A 20,961-nucleotide genomic window follows, 5' to 3' on the forward strand; every position below is an offset into this window, starting at 1 on the left:
AGTTTGGTTTCACTTCCTATCACTCAGTTCTCTCTTTTTTCAATCATCTTTAGGCAGAAACTCCACTGCCAACCAGTTTTAAGCATGACGCCTTTGATTAAATGGGCCCAAGCTTATGCAGCAGAGAATAAAGGGCACAGTGCTACAGCTTTAAAGGAAATGCCATCAGAGGAGTTCCACCCACAGACTGGGAGTCTGGAGTCTGACTTGCCATGTGAGCTGAGCTCACATGAGCCCCGAGTGCATCGCAGTTAGTGCTTTGCCCGCGAGACTACAACTAGCCAGGAGAGCAGTCAGGCGGCCACTTTGCATCATGAGCAAATGGAAAACTACTGAGGCAGGGACATCTTCTGTCCTTGACCTGTGTTTCCAGCTGTCTGTTACCATTAATAATTCTTGTTTGGGTTGGGACTGTGTTATCCTTGGTGCAGTACAAAGAGTCAAGTGATTTTTTTTTTCCGCTTGAAATGTGTTTGCCATGACCTGTGGACACTGACAGCATCCTGGTTTCCATTTTATTCTCTTGATAAATCTACACAAGGGCCAGAGGTGCTGGATTTCTGTCTGCAGAGCATCACTGAAATGCTGAACTCTGGAGGGACCACTTTCGACCATAGGACAGATTGCCTAAGGTTAAGGGGACACTCCTTAACCCAGAGATCACAACTTTCTAGTCATCCAAAAGAGTTCCACAATCATTCTTCAAAAACACTAAAAGTTTAAGAGGAAATACTTCAAACTCACTAGATACCCATCAATGTTAAGATGAATCTTCAAATAGAATGGAAAAAGACGCTGAGCAGTCCTTCTATTTGGAAACAATATCTTTTTCTAGAAAACAGTGAATTTTTACCCTCTCTCACCTTCCCTATATACCAATTCTTCAAAAGGCTGAGCAGCCCATAACAGAGTTATTTCCCTATTTCCATCTACTAGCACTCAGTGATTTGCTGTATCACACACAGATTGCCAGCTGTCTTTGGGCCTGTCCTTCTATTCCAGTTCTGAACAACACTGAGCATGACAGAATCAGGGGCTTCAGAAAGAAGGATGAATAATGCCTGTACAGAACTCCACTAGCTTCTGCAGTGTAGCTCTTGGAAGTGTGGACAAAAATCCAAATTCATAATTTTTTACCTCCGTTTTCCCCATTCATGGGGGCAGTGGAGTGAGATCTGTCCCTCCAGAGCTGTGGCAGTGCTGAGCCAGTTGCCCTCTCAGTAATGCTCCTGAGAAGAATGGGCACAGAATGTTGCAGTATCACCTCTCATGGGCAGAATAAAAAACTGCCAACAGATCCCTAAATGTACCATTGCCCAGGAAAGAGATGTTAGCAACAGCTCCATGCAAAAGGCTGCCAACTTGTTTTTGCATAATAAGTATTGTACACGTACATATTAAACATCATGATTCTCCTGAATAGCCTTAAGTACTTCCTGAATAATATCAAAGAACAAACAGTGCTTTTAAAGCAATCTTGGTGCTCTATCTCCCCTTTTTCCTCATAGTATACAGTCATTATATACATTAAAATGTGACAAAGTAAAAAATATTTTAAAACCCGTAACCTAGATGTCACTCGGTACGTTATCAAAATAGGTACTTCTAGCATAAGAAAATGGAGAACAACTTTTTCAAATAAATTATAAAGGTGATGAAACCTTTACCTTCATACAGGTTTTGGATTGTTAATTTTGGTAGCGCATCTTTTAGATGCAATTACAGGGCACATCTGTTTTTATAGAGAATAAATGATTACTGTGTGCAAATCTAACCCCAGTGGTGTTTGCATGGTGTTATGTTCTGCTGGACAGGCAGTTCTGTGCACTCAGTGGCCCTCTTGCACATATCAGATGTTGTCAACATTTTGGCATGGAATTCACTTAGTGTCATTTTCTGGCTCCATGCTCATGGCCCTGAGGTGCCACTTTGCTCCTGTGGGCAGAGTGAGCAGACAGTTGCATCATCCTGCCTTTGCACCTGTTCTGGAGGTTTTTATTTTACTCTGTCTCTTCTGCAGCTATATGGATGCTCAGACAGAAAAGGGAGATGGAGTGGTTTAACAGTAATGCAAGAGTGTTTAACAACATTTGAGTACAAAAGCACCAGTTTTAATGAGTACTTCTGGAATTATTAAAATGCATAGCAGCAGAGAAACAAAATAACAAGTTATTTGTTTTTATTATAACTGGCAATTTACTAAGAAGCAGATTGTTGTTAATGAAACTACTCATATGGGTATAATGGGCAGGATTTGTCTCTACAGCTCTCTAAGGCTGAAATTCAATCACTTTGGTTAATTTGTTATTTATTCAGAATGTTTTGTTTATTATCTTATTGTCCTTCACAAGTAAATTAGTGTATCAATTTCTCTGCTCCCCACCTTTCTGATTCTATGGTTCTAGAACCTGAACGTATCAATTAAAATAATTCAGCAGATTCTGCTGTCTGTAACCATAATTTCAGACAGGATCATGGATACTTTTTCTGAAAAGCTTGTCAGAACAAGTCTTCTTTCCTGGATGCTCTCTTAAACCACAGTCATGGTGTGCCACCCAGAGTTGGGATAGTAGAGCCTGGGCACAAAGTGGCTTTGGAGAGAGAATGAGGTCCTTTCCTGTGAAGTATCCCCTCCATGTTTCCGTAGAGATGAGTGACTTTAAATACAGCTTAAAAATAAATGCCTCTTCCCATGAAAAAACACAGGGAAAAAAACAACGTCTCCAGTAGCTACACAGATACAATGTGTGATGGAAAATTGATGCCTAATATGGTGCAAATGATTACCTATGCTGGTTTTATTTAGCTATGACTCACTTCTAAACAGATCATTCCTCATCCTGCAAGGGACAGAGCGGAGAGAGGGATAAAGAATATCGAACCAGTCCCAGCTTATCTTGCTGGCAACACAAGAAGGCTCCCTTAAAATGTCCATTTTCCCTCTTCTATGGTGACTTCTACTGAGATTGACATTCCATGTCCCACTCTGCACGAGATAACAGTCTGCATTTCCTTGTGCCAAATAGTATTTTTAGCACATATTACAATTCCCTAGATGGAAAGCAAAACCACAATGTTGTATCTCAGTCCAACGGTATCACTTCAGGCTACAGCTGGTACTTAAGTCATACATCCTTAATTATATCAGATACAGAGTGGGATCACATTCTGTGCCCTGGAAGGTTGCTGTGGCATGTCATGTGTCAAATCACACCACAAGCAAAAATATTCACTGTACCTTTTTTGGGCAGTTCTTGCAAAATATAACCTACGTACACATTCCCCTTCTGTGCATGTGTAGGCAGACAGGCACCAGAAGTGAACTTGGGCTCTGAATCCCAGAGGTGCCCTGTTTGAGTCTTTCCCAGGGGTTGATTGGGTCACCCTTTCCTGCACAGCACCCACATCCGTGTGGTGAGTTCCAGCCTTGGGGCTGGTGCCTGACCTTCAGGCACTGCACTGAGCCACTGCTGAGCCCAGCCCCTGCTCCTGGCCCTCGCCGTCCTTTCAAGAATGGCATACCAACCTTTCTGGGTTTTTCCCTGGCTTAAGCACAACCAGAGCTCCACATGACCACACAAAATGTTCCTGCAAACACAGCGGAAGGGAGGATGACAGCACGTAGCTGTAGGGTGGGAGAGGGTGGACAGATTCTTTCTTACAAAAAGAGAAGTGAACACACCAGAACTGAAAGCATTCATAAAACTCCAGGCACTGCTGACTATCAACAGCATGAGCAACCTACAAAAAATACCCACCTTGTACATGTCTTGCAAGAAGACAGGTACCGATGAAACTCTTGGGAGATAGAAATCTCTGACATAAGCCATGATGTTTCCGGAGGGGAAACATTGCAATGAGACCTGCTGTTCATGGAGGCTTAAGAGACACAGAAAGCATCTAGACAAGGTATATTCCATGTATATTTCTGGGCTGTCTCATTTTTATTCTCACTAGGGAAAAATACAATCTCTAAATTTTTGTATATATTTTTTCAAAACCAAAGGATTGAGAAAGAAGAATCCCTTGTGGGTTTGGGGGATTTTTACTTTTTCATCTGTAAAATTATTTTAACATCTTGAAATTATTTTACAAATTCAGAATTTGTAAAATACTGAGAATTTGTACAAATTCAGAATTTGTACTACACTGAGAGTTATAGGATTTTTAACAAACAAGATTTGGTTCAACCTCCATGTTTTTAGAGTTAAGAAAATGAACTCTGACTTTTCTGTAAATAACCTTTTAGAGAAATGATTCACAGAGCACACAATGACCAGAAAACATGTTTGCTATTTCACAGGGACAGCTGTAGCAGGAAGGGAATAGACTTCTGACCAGGTACCCATCAAATGATGACATGAGATATGTGACTCTCCTTATAAAATTCTGGGGCATCTGTTTAAGAGTAAGCTCCTGCTGGCATGATTTCAAATCCTGACCAGAAACTAGTTCTCATCTACAGCTGTCCAAAGCCCAAATAAATTAGCTCAGGTGTTTCATATTGCTTCATTCTGATAGGAAAGACTAAATTGTTTTCATGCTATGAGCATTGTAGATGTGTAAATCTTGGCCACTAAATAGAGCTTGATGTGGTCTCGTCTATTGTTTTGATACAGCTGAACATTTTATGGAGTAGATTATAGGAGAGAAATTACTGCTGAAGACCCCAGAAAGAGGTATAGCCAGTAAGTGTTGAAATTCTACCATTCCTCAGAGAATATAAAATTATTGAGCATTGAATGTGTATTATATGTGAGCAATGCTTCAAGCTTATAATCTTGTTATTTGTCTTTATTTGTATTTGGATCTAGTTTGGTTCAGTAGAATGACAGGATCTTAACTTAAAAATACTTTTCTGCTACCATTGTGACAACTTCTCTTTGTTTCTTAAACAGATGGGGGATGCCTCCCCAAGAAGAGTACAATAAAGAAGTCGTGCACGCTGACTTGTACTGGCACAAGTGCTCTTATGAAGAGTCAATTTCTCACTGGAAAAAATTACAGCTATGAATTGGAAGGTTGTGTTAAATGACTAAGTTCAGTTGAAACATGATCACAGTACTTGCAACCTGTAAGTATTCTTAAAACTGACAAAATTAACAAAAACCTACATATTTATTTATATATCAACATTATTGCAAATAATTTGATATTGCCTCCACTTGTTACAGATGGAAACTCAAGCTGCAGACAGATCTCTGACTAGGCAGGCCCTCCCTGGCTTTACCTTCCTCCTCCTGTCTTTCAGGGTTCTTAGAAAGGAAAGAGGAGAGGGTGTATGTCATGTTTACATTGACCTGCCCTCTCCTGCAGCTGTTGGCAGGACACTCTGCAAGGAAGCTCATGTCTTTTACAATCTCCTAGTTTTGTTTTCTAATCTACCAGAGCTTAGGTTATGGCAGAGAGCATTTCTTTGGCTGCACAAAATAGAGCAAAGGAACCCACTTGTGGTTATATATATTTAGGTTTATTTATTCTATGAGGGGCAGTTTGTTACCCTCAAACTGTGCTGTAGATCACTGAATATAAGTGATCCACACTACAACAAATTTTCTGAGTCATTATGCCTTGGACCTAAATACACATACTCAATAAATACCATGGGGGAGGTAGAGCTGTACCCAGCAATGATTCCTGGAGAAGGAGGTTTCAGTGATCACTGAAAGAAGGTCCTTCCTTGTCTAAATGGGAGTGTTAGGAAACCTTCCCAGGGCTGGGGATTTTGCCTGTCCTTTCTCTGTGCTATCAAGCAGTACGTCAGCATTTTGGGCAGCATTTCAGATGTTTTCTCAGTTACTTTTGTTTATGGTGACTCTGTGAATGTAGTTCTGTTTCACCAAAAATTACCATTATTTACACTTGTTTCCAGGGCACACCATCCTTGGATTATCACTCTGGTGTGATCACTTATCTTCTTATTCCTCACTGCTCAGGACTGTAATGCTGGAGAACACAGTAATGCTGGAAGAAGGTTACAGAGTAAGTGTCTGTACAGTCAAAAGAGACAGAAAACTAAAGGATCTGCAACCACTGCATAAATAAGCCACTTGACACCTTTAAAAGCTTCAACTCACTCTATTTTTGGAATAAAACTAGCATCTGTGCTGACAGCTTATATGCCAAGTTTCAGCTTGATGCAAATTTGAGAAATCCTGAATAAAAACTGCTAAATCTCAAGAGCACATAAACACTACCTGATCCTAACTGACATTCAAAACAGACAGTAGCTAAGCTGCAGTATTTATATAGTACACTACTTCATACTCTGAAAGATAGAAACTAATCTTCTTTAGACATGCTTTACCAAGTGTACAATTGGGTCACCTGAAAGGTTATTATAAATAGAACTATTTGGATAAATACAAATGACATTATAATTTGGTATCACTGTCTTGGGAAGGAGCCTGTACTCTGGCTATGCTCTCCAGCAAATCAGGCACCTTTATACTCAGTAACCGTAAATCCTGCAATATCAGCTGAAAATGTGGGAGACTGTGTGCATTGAATTGAACCTGGCTGGATGCCAGACACCCACCAAAGCCTCTCTATCACTCCCCTCCACAGCTGGACAGGGGAGAGAAAATACAAGAAAGGGTTCATGGGTTGAGGATAGGACAGAGAGAGATCACTTGTCAAATGCCATCATGGGCAAAACAGATGCAAATTAGAGATAATAACTGAATTTATTACTAACAGAATCAGGATAATGAGAAATAAAATAAGACCTTCCAAACACCCTCCCCCATCCCTCCCTCCCTCCTTCCCAGCTCCACCCCCTCCCCAGCCGTGAAGCAGGGGAGTCAGGGTATGGGAGCTATGGTCAGTTCATCACACATTGTTTCTGCTGCTTCTCAGAGAGACGAGTCCTTCTCCTGCTCCAGTGTATTTTCAACAAGTATTGTAATTTATACAGGGAACTGGTACAGCTGTTTATTATCTCTTGTTTATATATTTTATTTTGTAACTCCAGGATTCTCTACTGCCCTACTGTGTGTGCTCAGGAACTCCACTGAAGGTGAAGGCTTTTGCAAGAAATATCAAAATATTTATGTTTTAAGGAGAATAAGTGCAGGGAAATTTTTAAGGAAAAAGATTTCTTGAAATATTCATGGAGAATGTCAGATATATTAACCCCATTATCTAGACCAATTCTTTGCTTCTATAATGGTTCTGTTCCTACTGTTAAGCACTGTGGTGGAATTTTCTTAATACAGGAATACTTTGTGGGGCAAGGACAGAGGATGGATTATGAACCACTTGGTGCACATTTCCTCTAAAGGTGAGAGAAGCAAAACAGCATTATTTGTCCATTCATTAGGTAAATTTAGTCACCATTACATTAGTAGTGTTTGCATTGCTCCTTTTATCCCACACAAACAATGGAGAACTTTTTGTGCTTTTTGGCAGACCAAGGAGGTTTTACTAGAATAGATGCTGTTTAAGAAGGAACAAGTATTGAGTGAGTACAAGTGTTTATGTAAAATAAGCCATAAAACACATCTTGATCTTATTTACTCACATTTGTGATATTTTTTTAAGGCCCTTGGTGAAGGCACTCATGCAACACGCACTGAGCACAGCCCGTAGCCATGTGCCAGTGGTGCAGGGTGTTTGAGTGGCATCCACATCACACAGCACCCACCTGTGAGCACTTCTGGTGCTTCTGGAAAATCATGAGTTGTGTCACTTGCTGCCTCTTGCTGGCACACAGGGAGCTTCTGGTGTCTGAGCCCACACTGCCTGAAGAAATGTCCTAAAGCTGCAGCTTCTGCCCAAACCTGCTGTGAAAGCTCAGGTGTGCTTGTCAGAGGTGTGAACATTTCAGTCTGTGTGTGTGATGGGCCTGTAGTGACACCACAGAGCAGTGAGGGGTCTTGTTGGGAGTTTTTCTCTCTCTTCTGTGATTTTGGTCTGTGGCTATGGCAAAGCACTGCAGGGTGCTCCTTGTCTCTACTCTCTACTCCAGGAAAATTGCTGGAAAGCAGCCACTGGGTCTATGGCAGTGCCTAAAGGGAAATTTGCAACTAATAGCAGTGGGGGAAAGTTAAGAAAATCTTGGGAAGGTGAAGGAGTTGGGTTTGAAACTGATGGTGTTTACAGGAGACAGGGGAGAAAGCCCTCTTACACTTAGAAAAAAACTGGCTTTCTCAAGCAACTTGCCCCGAGCAGGGAAGATGGGAAAGTGAAGCAGTCCTGGAAGAAGAAAGGCTGAGCCTAGGAAAGCCAGGCTGGCACATCACCCAACAGGCTCTGTTTGGCCAGGTCCTGAGCTGGGGCACATCAGTGCCTGCGCTACAATTCTGCAGCTGGATCCAAACCAGGCTCCTGCTGCACATGAGGAACCAGATTTTGGGACAGCTGTCCTCAGGGCTTGCTCTGCTGCAGGAACAGCACCACTAACACTTGTAGAGGCTCACCCTCTGCTTTGGATTTCCATGGGGTTGTAGCCACAGATGAAAAGCAGAGGTGGTTTCTCTTAGAGACCAGCCTGAGAAGTGTGGCAGGAAGGTTGCAGATTTATCAGCAAGGAATGCACCATTCAGTGGTAGGGTAGCATCTTCCCCAGCCCTCTGATTCCAGCTACCATCATCATATGTGTGCTAGAGGCCTCTCTTCCTTGGGAGACTCAAGACCTCCACAAATTCAGACATCCCTCCTATTTGTAGAAGTTAGCCATTAATAGGAAAGGCAATTAGTTAGCTAACCAAAACACTGGAAGAAGCAGGCACTGTACCCATCCCATTTGGACATTGCAAAGGAAATACCACAGGTTGCATTAAAAATGTGAAAGTCTTGACAGTCTGCAAGCATGCAGCTGTCAATCCTGCCCAGACAACATATGGGGTTAATACTGTCTATGCCATTTGCCCTAACAACTTCAAGGACACTCAAGCAAATCACTGTATGCATGATCTTATCCCATATTTATTACCTTTAAAGCTCGAAATCTAGGTAACTCCACCCTGTCAGACATGTCTGCGAGCTAATAAGCGATTTCCATGCTCTCCCAGCGAGGCCCCCGCCCCGAGCGGGCGCTGGAGGGAGCTGCAGCCCCGGCTACCGCCGCCTTGCCTGCAGCTCCGCCCGCTCCCCAGCACCCTCCGCTCCCCCGGCTCCTCCCCGGCTAAGAGGATGAGCAAATTGGAATTATTTAAATTGTATCTCCCGCTGTCACTTCAGTTCAAGAACGCTGTCTTTTTAAAGAAATCAGACTCGTTTGTTAACCGCTAAGTAAGAGGAGATTTACAAAGCCATGCTAAACAAACGTTAATTCTAACAGTGGTTTACAATTTTATAGGTCACATGACAAAAGTACAGAAGCTACTTTCTCAATTAAACATTATTACTGCCACCTAATTTGAACCTTCTTTAGCATGGCATATTTGTTTTTTATTTCCAGTTTGAATAGAAATTGGATAAAATTCTGTGCCTAGCATCTGCCTCTATCTCATTTAGAAATAAATTCCAGATCAGATGTGACAAAAGTAGTGGGCTACCTCCCAGCCTTAACAGCTGTCCCTTGCTATACCTTGGAGAGGACCATGCTACTGCTACATTCTGTACAAGTGAAATTAACGGAAATTCAGATTGAATAACCAACAACAGCTTTCTGGAGAGAAGAAATAGAAACCTTAGTAAAGCTGAGAGGTCACTAAGTGAATGCTCTTCACTTGGTGAGTTTTTCTCTTGCCATATCTTTCTTCCAATGTTTGCATAAACTGCATTATCACAGATAAGCTCCCTCTGAAAAAGCCACTGCATTTCTAAAAGAGAGGCTAATGATTTCTTTCAACCCAAAGGCCCTGTCCCATGGCAAGAGGTAATATAATATTCACTTTATTCAGGTAGACAAAAGTGAGTTAATCACTTACCTAGAATATATAGCTTAGGCACCAGAGTCCATTTTCATCTGGCTGGAACAGCTGTTATACTCCACCAGTTAGTGATGACAAGGAACTCAAAGTGAAAATGTAATGATGCAATAAGACAGAATTTCTGATTACCTCTTCCTTCTCTGTACTAGGAATGCCCAAGCTGGATGCATCCCAGCTGGTGATGTCCCTGCAATCAAACGTTTACCATTTGCCAAAGAAATATAATTGTCTGCCAAGACAACCCAACTTGCATGTAAGTGCTTCAGATGATTATCCAAGTTCTTTGCACAATTTTTTAAATAAACATTTATAATTTTATTTTTTTAAATGAGACTTTTCAAGTACTGGGGGATAGCCAAAGGGTAAGTGAGAGCAATAGATTCATCTAATGTTAGTCATAAGGAAAATAACATGTGCTTAGCTTAGGAGGGTTTGAGTGAACCTTGCATGTGTGCTTCTGGAATAAAAGGAGCTTTTCTCTCTTGCAAATGAAGGCATGTGATACAGGGACTAAAACAGTAAGCCAAGCTCAAGGTTAATATATTTTCAAATTTTCAGCAAGAATAACAAATATAAATGGACTAGCTTGTTAGCAATGGCAGGTGGATTCACAATCATTTGGACTCATTTGGGCAAAATTCTTCAAATCTCTTCAAATTCTTCAAATTTCTCTAGAAGTCCAACTTCAAGAGAAACAGGTGGCTGCAAAAAGGGGAGGCTGGACAAGACTGGAGCCATCCCTTACAAGCTCTGAGGCTGTGCATTCTCAGAACAGTCATGACTGTTGAGCAGACATGCGCTTCCACCTCCCCTAAAGGATGATATGGACATGTGGCACAGGAGGGTACCACAGCCTGGGAGTTAGCAGGCCAGGGAGTCCAAAAGCTACAGTGTCTCTAATTTTTGTGATTCACATGGCAAATGTGGTGAGCTCTCTAACTGTAGTTGGCAGAGTAACAGGTGGAATTTCGGTGGCATCTTGCCTGAGTTCCGCCAACAGGTCACTGAGAAAGATGCTTCTTTGTAAAACATTTCCATTTCAATGAATCAGATCTTTCTGTTGAAACAGAATGTTTTGCTGAAAACCTGTTGTGTTGGAAAACTCCCAGCCATGTCCTTCTCTCCTACTCCCACAGAGAGGAAATGCGCTGTCTCCAGCCTTTGTTTCCTCTTTTGATATTTCAGCCACCCTGTGCTTCCCCTTGTGCCCACTCAGGGTCCATCTCACAAAGGACACATCTCTTAATTAGCCCAAATATTTTGTACTGGGAAGTGCATGAGATCTTCAAAAGGTATAAAGAGAAGGAAACAGTACTACTCCAGAAGAGAGACACAGTACAGATGTGTGATGGGAGTACATCAGCAACTGAACAGGAAAATCCAGCCTACCTTTTCTGAAGGATACATATAATTTCAATTCCTGAAATACCAGTTTGCACAGAAATGTTTGACACCATTTGATGGCAAACACTTGTAAACCATTTGAGGAATAGGGAAAATCCTGTAACAGCCCAAACCTATCCCCTAGTGTTCCTGAAGTAACTCAGGGGCTATTTTGGCTATAGGTGAATTTGACTTCTGACTGCAGAGAAAAATGTGAGATCCCATCAGTATTTGTCATGACGATACTAGACAATTTAGGGAATTTAGCCCTTTTTATTTTTTATATTTGTGTCTCTCTCCCAAATGCCAGTCTCTGTGAGTGTATCTATTACTTGTAAGCATTTAGTAATCATTTGTGAACAAATGTTAGCATTTGGTCTGGTTCCATCTGTCATTCCTAGTGGTGGTCTGCCTGGCCACGTCATTGCACAGAGATGTGCCAGTGGCTTTTCCCCCCTCTTGACAACTCAAACTCATTGGATAGAAGAGATATGTTTGTGAAGTATTTTAAAATAAGTTGTCAAGAAGATCTTATTCCAGTTTAAAAGGTCAACATCCTGCTAAGGCAGGACTGTTCTTCCCTAAGTACGAGAAAATCTGTTCAGGGTGACATGCTGCCTGTGTCCCCCCACAGCTATTCCGGGGTGATACTGCAGTGTGCATATGTTTATCTGAGCCAGCAGCATGGTGTGCCAGCATGGGGTCGAGTGAGGCTGCAAACTCCTCCGGGAACAGAAAGAACTGCAGCCATAGCCAACGTGTACTTGGGCATGAGCAACAGTTTTCAGTTGAACTTTACCTTGGCCCCTTTCACCAAAAATCCAGGGAAGTAGCCGGCACCATGTGATTTAAGATTTTTAAGCAGCTTACAAGAGATGTAAAAAATCAAGGAAAGTGTCCTTTGAAATATAGGCATTGAGTGTGTTTGGCCCTTTGTCAAGGCTCCCAGGCCACCTGGCCAACAAATTCATGGAGTCTGTAGAATGGCAGTTGCATATTTCTGTTTAGTTTTGAAAATTGTGTATGTGGTATATCCCACAAATCTTACTGCTAGAATGTCTTTATCATGTATTCTTACTGATCCATTGCCCACTACCCCAGTTCATCACTTTGCCAACAAATTACTGCAGTGTCTACATGCATCACCTCATTACATGCAGCACTGCTGTTCCCAGCTAGCATCCATCCAAGCTAGAAAACTGAAAGCCTACTTAGATATGTCTTTCCCGGCTGTTATTATTATATCTTTGACTCCCTTGTATTCCCAGCTGTTATTATTATATCTTTGACTCCCTTGTAGATCTATGAATGATATTGAAATACTTTTAGTTTCAAACTCTGGGCACCAGATCTATGCTACATTAGTTAAAAGTAAGAAAATGTGTTTGCTAGTTCAGTATATGGTCATTTCACTCTCTTACAAAAATAGGAAAAATTTTTGTGCCAATTTTCATAATTGTCATGAGTCAAAATATTCATCTGAATTAGTTTACTTCAACAGAGCACTTGAACTTCAAATAGCACAGGAGAGCATGGACAACAGAAGTTGATGTCTTTGATGTTGCATTAGCTCTTTTGTGAGATAATCTTGGTAGAAAACTTTTTCAGTGACAAAAATCAGGCCTTTATAGCTCAATGGAACTTAAAAAAATATTAATTTGTTTCTATACTTGCCTTTCTATATATATTTTTTTTCTTTATTTCACTCTCTTTGTAGGCTCAATGGAGCAAATTCTTCCATGTTTCAAGCTGGCATAGCTCCACAAAACAGTTGTGCCATTTATTTCTAGCTGGGGACTGCCACTGGGTGCAAAGCTGCTTGTACTGAAGCTGTTGAAATTACTATCATTATGTTGTTTCTTGACATGGAAAAGAAAAAGATGAGTGAGTGTTTGGGGGGCTTTGTTTTAAGTGCAAGAGGGCACTTATTCATGCAAACTGCTGAAAGCCACTGGGAAGTAACACAGTGAGGAGAGCGAACTTCTTGGAAAAGTAGATCTCATATTTTACTTGGTAAGGAGACAAAGCCATTTCTTAATGAAACCTAAAAAAAACCTCCAGGTCTGCCAGTTCCTTCAGAAAGGAAAGGCCTTTTTCAATGTGTTAAATTAACACTGCAGTACCTATTGTGCCATTGCTTTTATGAGTCTTACAGAAATATTTCCCACAGCTCCTGCAGGAGCTACTTATGTAGTGCCAGTGCTCAGAAAAACAATCACATGGTTTTCCTCCACCTGAAAAACAATTTTGAAGATTTGTCTCACGTGGTCTGTAATGCTATTCACACTGTTCCTGAAGCTGGGAGAAAAACTCTTCTTCAGACACAAAATTAGAGTGGTCTGAAGGAAACTTGTTTCGTCTGGCAGCTAGTGGTTTGAAGAGCTTAAACTGGAGGTAGGTTGGTGTACAAAACTTTGTTCCCCTCTCACGCAGCAGGGCTCCTGCAGCTTCACATACCAAGCCAAGTGGCAGGTCAGTACCAAGTCAGTGCGTGTGACATCTGGTCTAGATGCTGTCTTGCAACCAGTTCAACACAGCACCTCTTCTGAAGATGCTATTTCTTCACACACTTACAGCAAGGCTCCAGCACAGCCTGGGAGCTGCCCTGGGGCTCTGACAGAGGTACCGCCTCCAGCTGCCCGCGTCCTGCCCAGGATCCAGCACTGCACAGCCCTGGCACCGCTCTGGCTTTGCCAGCAGGGATAGGATCGGTTACACGTTCATTCCCCATGATGCGGTGCAGTCCTTCGCAATAAGGCTTCGACTCCGCGATTCGGTATAGTGGGCACAGTGTTATTTGGTGGAAGGTTGGACTTGATCATCTCGAAGGGCTTTTTCAGCTTTAATGATTGGACGATTTCTGTATTTTCTCGATGAAGCGTGACCCGAAGCAGCGAGGAACGTGCCGTGGGGCGACAGCGCGGTGTGAGAGGTGGCACTGCCAGCACGGCCCATGGGGGGTGTGAGAGGTGGCACTGCCAGCACGGCCCCAGAGGGGTGTGAGAGGTGCCACTGCCAGCACGGCCCCAGCGCGGTGTGAGAGAAGGCACTGCCAGCACGGCCTCAGGGGGGTGTGAGAGGTGGCACGACTGGCACGGCCTCAGGGGGGTGTGAGGTGCCACAGCCAGCACGGCCTGTGCCGGCAGAGCAGCACCGGGCATCACCCGGCGTGACGGACTCGTGGCCGTGCCTAGCGGTATCCGCCCCGAAGGCCCTTCACGCAGCTGTATATTTATATATTTTTTACATTTTATGTTTATATTTGTTTATTTCGCGTCTATTTCCTCGTCGCCACTCCCGGGTCCCGTCAGTGCCCCACACCCGGCCCGGCACCCCTTGCCAGAGCGGCTGCGCCGGGCCAGCCGCAGCCCCGCGCCGGTTCCTGCGCCGCGGAGTTTCCGCCGCCGTGTCCTCCGCTCCCCCCGCGCCGCGCCCCGGCCGCCAGGCGCGTTTCCACGAGCCGCCCATGAGCAGCATGGCGGCGGCGGCGGCCCCTCCTGCTGCCCGCGGTCTGTAGGTGGCGCGGCGGCCGAGGGCGCTCCCGGGCAGCGGCTCCGGCGGCGCCTCCGCTGCGCCGCGTCCCGCGCTCCCCCTGCTCGCCGGGGCCGCGGCGGGGGCGGCCGGGCTGCGCTGCGCTGCGCTCCGCCCCGCCGTGCGGGGGTGTCTGGGCGCCCGGGAGCAGCACGGCTGCTGCAGTGCCGCGGCGGCCGAGCGGAGCGGCGGAGCTGAGGGTGCCCGCGGGGGCTCCTCGGAGGGAGGAGAAGAGGAGGGCGTGGGGTCGCGGGTGCCGACGGCACCGAGAGGCTGCCGGGACCGGGACCATGTCGCTGCAGAGCCCGCCGGCTGCCGCCGAGCTGCCCCCCGGCCCCGGCGAGGGGCATCCGCCGGGAGCGGAGCTGAGCCAGGGCAGCACCGCGGCCCCGTCAGCCGAGGAGGGTGGCGAGGAGGAGGAAGAAGAGGGAGAAGGGGAGAAGGAAAAGGAAAAGGAAAAAGAAAAGGAAAAGGAAAAGGAGGGAGAGAAATTGTCGCCCATCCCGTCGGCGTCCACCGAGGCTGCCGGGGTAAGTCCCCTCGGCGCCCGGGGCAGCCGCCCGCGGGCCCGCCTGTGCCGCTCCGTGTTCGTTTGCTGTGTTTGCCGCTTCATTTGGGAGGAGAAAGGGAAGAGGGGAATCATCGTCTTCGTTTTCTTTCATGTTCCTTTCCGTTGAGAGGCTTTCATTCAAGTTTCTTAAAAATAACAAGTGCATCTGTAAGCAATGACATAATGAAGCTATAAATTCTCCATCCACTTATAGTTAACATTTTACAACGGTCTGCTCTGTCGGGTTAGTCATGACTGAGGGTTTGCAGCATTGTGAATGTTCATTAAGGGTTCTCGGGGGTGGAGGGTTTCAGCTCTAATACACTTGATGGAGAAAGATGTAGCTGGGGAATACTTCTGTATTTTTAACTTTTTCTTTAAAAATCTTTCAATTTTTTTTTGCGTTGAAGCAAAGATCACAGAACATTTTGATGAAATGATGAATGAATTAATGCAGAGAAAAAAAATGGAGGAAGGATATTTACCAGAATAACTTCCTTTCAGAAACCTTTTTTGAAGTTTTTAATTATACCAGAGTTGGGCTTTTCTTTCTGCTGTCTATACAATATCACAGAACATAAAATTTTCCCAAAAATTCCCATTCCCAACATGAGCTGGAACTTGTGGTAAGTTACTTCAGTCCAACAACAGAACAAAAATGTTACTAATCCTGTAGTAATACACTTAGGAGATTTTAGTTCAGCAGTTCTGATAGGCATTGGACTTATATAATTTAAATTATCATTTATTTAAACTCATAATTTGAATTTAAAAGATTGCACATATAATATTTATGACTGTCAGGAAATAATCGTGATGTTAAACTGAGTAATTGTATGCAAACTGCAAACTCCTTGGAGCAATTCTGCCAATTTTGTGTTTTGCCTAAATGTTCCAATCTTCTGAAAGACTTTCAGCTTTGTAAATCTGTCAGGATGTGCAAGAATATGTTTATTCTTGTGATTCAAATACCAATTTTTTGGGAGAAGTCTCTAATGGACGAGTGCCCAGGAGTTTTTCTTACCTTTCAGTATCTCCACCTTAGACTTTGAATGGTAAAAGCCAGTTCGTTAGAATAAAGATAAAAATGCTGGCCTAAAATGTGTCAGGCTTAGGTCAGCTAATGAAAAATGTGTGCCCCTGGATGGCCATGTAGAATTCCAGCTAGCTTAAAGAACCAGGAGAACTTTGTGGCTGGACATCCGTCAGGTACCTCTGGAGTGTTGGCTGCAGGCAGAAGCTGAGCGGGACCTGCAGAGGAGCTCTGACCTGGCTCGGTATGGTTGTGTGTCAGGTGCAGGGCAGGGTTTGAATTTACCAAGAGCCTTACTTGGGGCTCAGTAGTGTGTTACAAGGGGGATAGAGAGAGAGTTTTGTGGAGAGATGTCACAGACTGTCACCAAAGAGGTGATAGTTTGGGTGTCAGCATTCACATTCTGGAAAGAAACTTGTGGAGGGCTAAGTAATTCGCTCCCTAATAAAAGGAACAATTAGAGACTTCTGTAAAGGAAAAACAGTCCGAAGTTGCACCTTTCAAGCTGCTAATGGAAGAGGCAATCCTGCTTCTAGTGCAGCCTGTTGCGCTCTCAGATGCCTTTGGGAAATCTGAGTGTCCTCCACATCTTCTTGCACAGGGAAGAAAATCTTTTTATTCTCACTAGTCTTTGCTTGCCATATACATAAGGGTCTTGAGTAAGGAATGTTAGGGCTAACACAGGATTTTCCAGAAGCTCCTCTAGATGATCTTTTGTCTCTTCTGAGAAATCAGTCTGTATATGCTCTTTGAAACATTTTGACTGGTTTTCAACATTTCATTGATCTTCAATAATGAAAAATACAGTTTTATAAAGTATGATGTTAGTAACTCTCCAGTCTTACGGAGGGCTTAGTGCTTGGAAAACTTCCACTAAGAAGCCAGCAGAGTTGTGGGTTATTAATATGGTCTTAAAACAAAACTAAAGATTACTTTGGTCCTCTTACTCCCTCCTAGCCTATTTATTCCTTTTGGTGGGTGGGAGGGGAATGGTGGGTGTTCAGTTTTCTGGTGCAGTGTGTTTGTAGAGTCTTAGGCTCTAAAAGCTCGGTGACCTCCTACAGAATTTTTAAGTGTGACATGGTGCTGTGCCCTTGTCCTAGATTACTCCCTCAGGGGTTGTCAGAGTTTCTCATTAGTGAGTATGAGGTTTCCTTCCAGGGCCTCCCAATGAAACCTTAGTCCGTATGTTTTCCAAATATTGTTGGAACTGTACTTGAATCAGGATGATGGAGTTAAAGAGGGGATGCAGATTTTGTTCTTTATGATCACTGCTGAAGGAGGTGGCAGTAAGGAGAAAGTTTTCAAGAAACTGTTCACCTGTAGTATTTCAGTGATGTGTCTGGAGTAAAACCTAGAAAGCTAAGTCAGTCAAAAAGGCTGTCACAATAATTTATTTAACAAAAATTCCTTTTTTCCATTATCTCTGCTATCTATTCCTTATTAATCATAATTAGACTAGTCTGTGCTTCAGAGCTTTTTTGTGTGGAGCACACATTTTGTGATCAAGCAGATTAACCTCAGATCTGGAGTTGTTTAAAAGTTCTTTTTCAGTCACTAAAGTTTGTCCAGGGTCTGTTTTACTCCAGTCATGTGCCAGATGATTTTGAAGAATCATCTTAATGATATTTCAAAAGTTATAGACTAAAAAGAAATGTTAATCTGAAAATTACGCTGGTAATTACATTTTATTTTGGAATGTTGTTGCATATAATGAATTTAAAACTAGAAATTGAAAGTTGGTAAAAATAGAAATTTTAGAAATTGAAATTTGATATTTTTAAAGCCAGAAGTCCTGATGATTGCTCAGATTTACAATTTATTGAGTTATGAGCCATGGAAAAATAGCTGTATGTGGCACAGTTATTTAAAATTTCTGGCAGCTTGCGTACACTCTGGTGTGGTAGGTTTATGGGCTGTGTTATTACCCTTGGTGTTTTTTCAGGATGTTGTGGTGGAAGTGAAATGCTTTTCTTAGAACTCTGACTGCATGTCTTAGTCTAAATGTATTTCTGTTAGGAGAAAAGGGAAATGTACTGGTTCAAAAATTTTGATAGGATATTATATGAGAACATATATTCTCATTTGCAGAATTAAAGTTTTGGTTTGTGTGGAAACGTTTTTCTAACTGAGAGCACAGATGCCAGATATCAGGAAAAGAGTCTTTAGGTTACTGTGAGGTTGAAAATCATGATGTGCAGGAAGTGTATGTATATTTTTTTGAGTTGATCTACCCTCTCCTGATATCAGTTGATGACTTGGAATTGAGAGAAAATTAAAATATTCATCATGAGATTTTTGTCATCTTGGGCAAGCCTCTTAACCCCACCTATGCTTTGCAAATTCTGTAATGAATAACTATATCTAATAGCACCCCATGCTGATTAGCCAACAGACTAATTGGCACAATCCTTTGGAAGTCTGATGTGTAATTTCACTTCTGTTTGCTGTTAAAACACATTAGTGCTCAACACTTGCCAGCAGAGACTTGTGCAGGCTCCTTGGTGACAGCATGTACAGGTGCTCAAGTCTTTTAGCACTTTGTTAACCAAGTTTTTTTGGTAAGCCTTTCTTCAGTGGCAGCAGATGCTGACCATTTTGAATCATTAGGGAGTTTTAGCCAGGTAGTCAGTATTGAACTTTTTTTAGAGGTTAGAATTTTTGGCCCCACATTTTAAGTCTAGGGAAATTTGTCTAAACTACTTGAATATATTAGGGCTATGTGGAAAAAGGAATATGTGACACTTTCTTCTGTTGAAACTGAGCTGCATGTAGTGAAAAGTATAAAAGAAGACATTAGGATACAGAAAGTTAGAATAGTATTGACAGCTTCCTAATTGTATTGTGTTTTCCTCACAGAAATGCAAGGATATCTTCGTATCCTGCAAGTAAATACTTGAGTTTTTTTATGTAATTGAAAGGAATTTTATGGTACCTCTCCTGAATCAATTTGAAACAAACTTGCAGAATCATTATTTATGTTTTATTCAGTTATTACCAGTCTGATTTAAAAGAATTTTGTGTAAAAACCTCACTAGAAGACTACTACAGCAGTAATGTGTTAGCCTTTTAGAGCATACTGTCATCTTAATTACAGGGGTTGGAGGAAGGAGCCAAAAATCAGTTTTCCACTTTCAGCAATTTCATTACAACTATCAACCAAAAGAAAGAAGGCATCGGAAACAGAAATTCGCCTACGCAACTTGTTATACCCAACATCAAAAACGGTAAGAGAAAAAAGACCTGTTACTTAGTTACCAAGTTTAGAAGGTGCTCAGTTTTCTGCCAGTATTTGTATTTTGGTAGTGCCAGAAAATCTGGAAATCTAGATTTCAGTAAATTATGCTGTGTTGTGCATTGTAGAGGCAGTGAGATATATGATAGCCCATCCTCAGTGGAGGTTGTGTTATAGAGACAAGTTGGATAAGAAAAAACAAATAGATCTGGAGGATGGAATAACTATCTGAAATTTTAAAGAAAGGTACTGATTCAGCAGTTTATCTGCAGATATTTGTCTAGCTGCAATCAGGCAGTATCTCTAGAAATTTTCAGAACTTTGGAGATAATTATTTTATTGCCATCTGAAGGATGGTGGGAATGAGGCAAGCATAAGACTTTTACAAGGGAGGTAGTTGCTGGGAGATGGTGTTTTTCAGTGAAGATGAAGGCCAGTGATGGCAAAAAGTAAAATGCATAGGAAACAGCGAGTTCTGAATAGCTTTGTAAGTGAGAAGGAGCGTTGTTGTGCTGTGATGAGGTAACGATACTTGATGAAAAGATAGAAAGTGTAGCTGTGTATTAGGTATGGTAGGCTAGAATAATGAAGCCTAGATTGGATGATGTTGTGGTTAGACCTGGAATTTTTATTTGACTTTTGGGCTAGGAATTCAGTAGTTTGGGACTTTTCATAAAAGACTGTACAAGCATTTGTCAGGTTTGTATTGATCGTGTCTCTGAGCAAGTCCCCTTCAGGCTTATTGTGCTGTGGTTCACTGTCTTTATGGCACTCAGTGAAATTGAGGCAAGAAAGAGACTGCACTGAGAGATCTCAATAGTGCAACTTTGAAACAAAACTGTTGACAAGTATTGTCAGTTTCAAAGTTGTACAGAAAAAGGTGGTTTATAACTCACAGCACTAGATTCTTACTGAAATAATATTTTATTAGCTGTACTGCAAAACTTTCTGCTTTGTATCAAGGAGATTTTCTTCACCAAAGTTTTTGATAATTTCTTAAGCAGTCGTGCACAGCTGAATCTTTACTTGATGTAACTGGGCAAGAAGCCAGAAATTACTGTTTTTTCTTGTCTTGTAATATTGTGTTATTGCTGTTTGTCAACTCAATACATAAAATTTCCCATTTCTGCTCAATGAAACTCCAGTGATGGATCTTAATTAGTATTCTTTACTGTCAGAAGAGCAAATAAAACTATGTACAAATAAACTTGAATGATGACAAAACATACTGAAATTGACCATATGTGTTAAAGATACTATTAAAAATCAATTTTAGTATATGTAAATTAAACTGCATGTATTTCAAGGAAGATGACATTGCTGACAGGGTGCAAATTACCAGCTTAGCACC

General features: G+C 42.3%; 1 protein-coding gene across 3 annotated transcripts in view; it reads left to right on the forward strand.

Annotated features, from left to right (window-relative positions):
• The first annotated feature begins 7,236 nt into the window (after positions 1 to 7,236).
• Positions 7,237 to 20,961, forward strand: part of HECTD2 (HECT domain E3 ubiquitin protein ligase 2) — a 40,320-nt gene continuing 26,595 nt past the window's right edge. For 2 of the 3 annotated variants that reach the window (XM_074544983.1, XM_074544985.1), the window contains exons 1-2: positions 14,846 to 15,322; positions 19,473 to 19,602. In XM_074544983.1, coding sequence (XP_074401084.1) covers positions 15,083 to 15,322; positions 19,473 to 19,602 — 370 coding nt within the window. In that variant the 5' untranslated portion in view covers positions 14,846 to 15,082. Of the gene's footprint in view, positions 7,283 to 10,027; positions 10,132 to 14,845; positions 15,323 to 19,472; positions 19,603 to 20,961 lie in introns of those variants that run through there. The other variant, XM_074544984.1, reaches the window with a different exon arrangement.

Source organism: Zonotrichia albicollis, chromosome 7 (assembly GCF_047830755.1).
Source record: "Zonotrichia albicollis isolate bZonAlb1 chromosome 7, bZonAlb1.hap1, whole genome shotgun sequence".
NCBI lineage: Eukaryota > Metazoa > Chordata > Aves > Passeriformes > Passerellidae > Zonotrichia > Zonotrichia albicollis.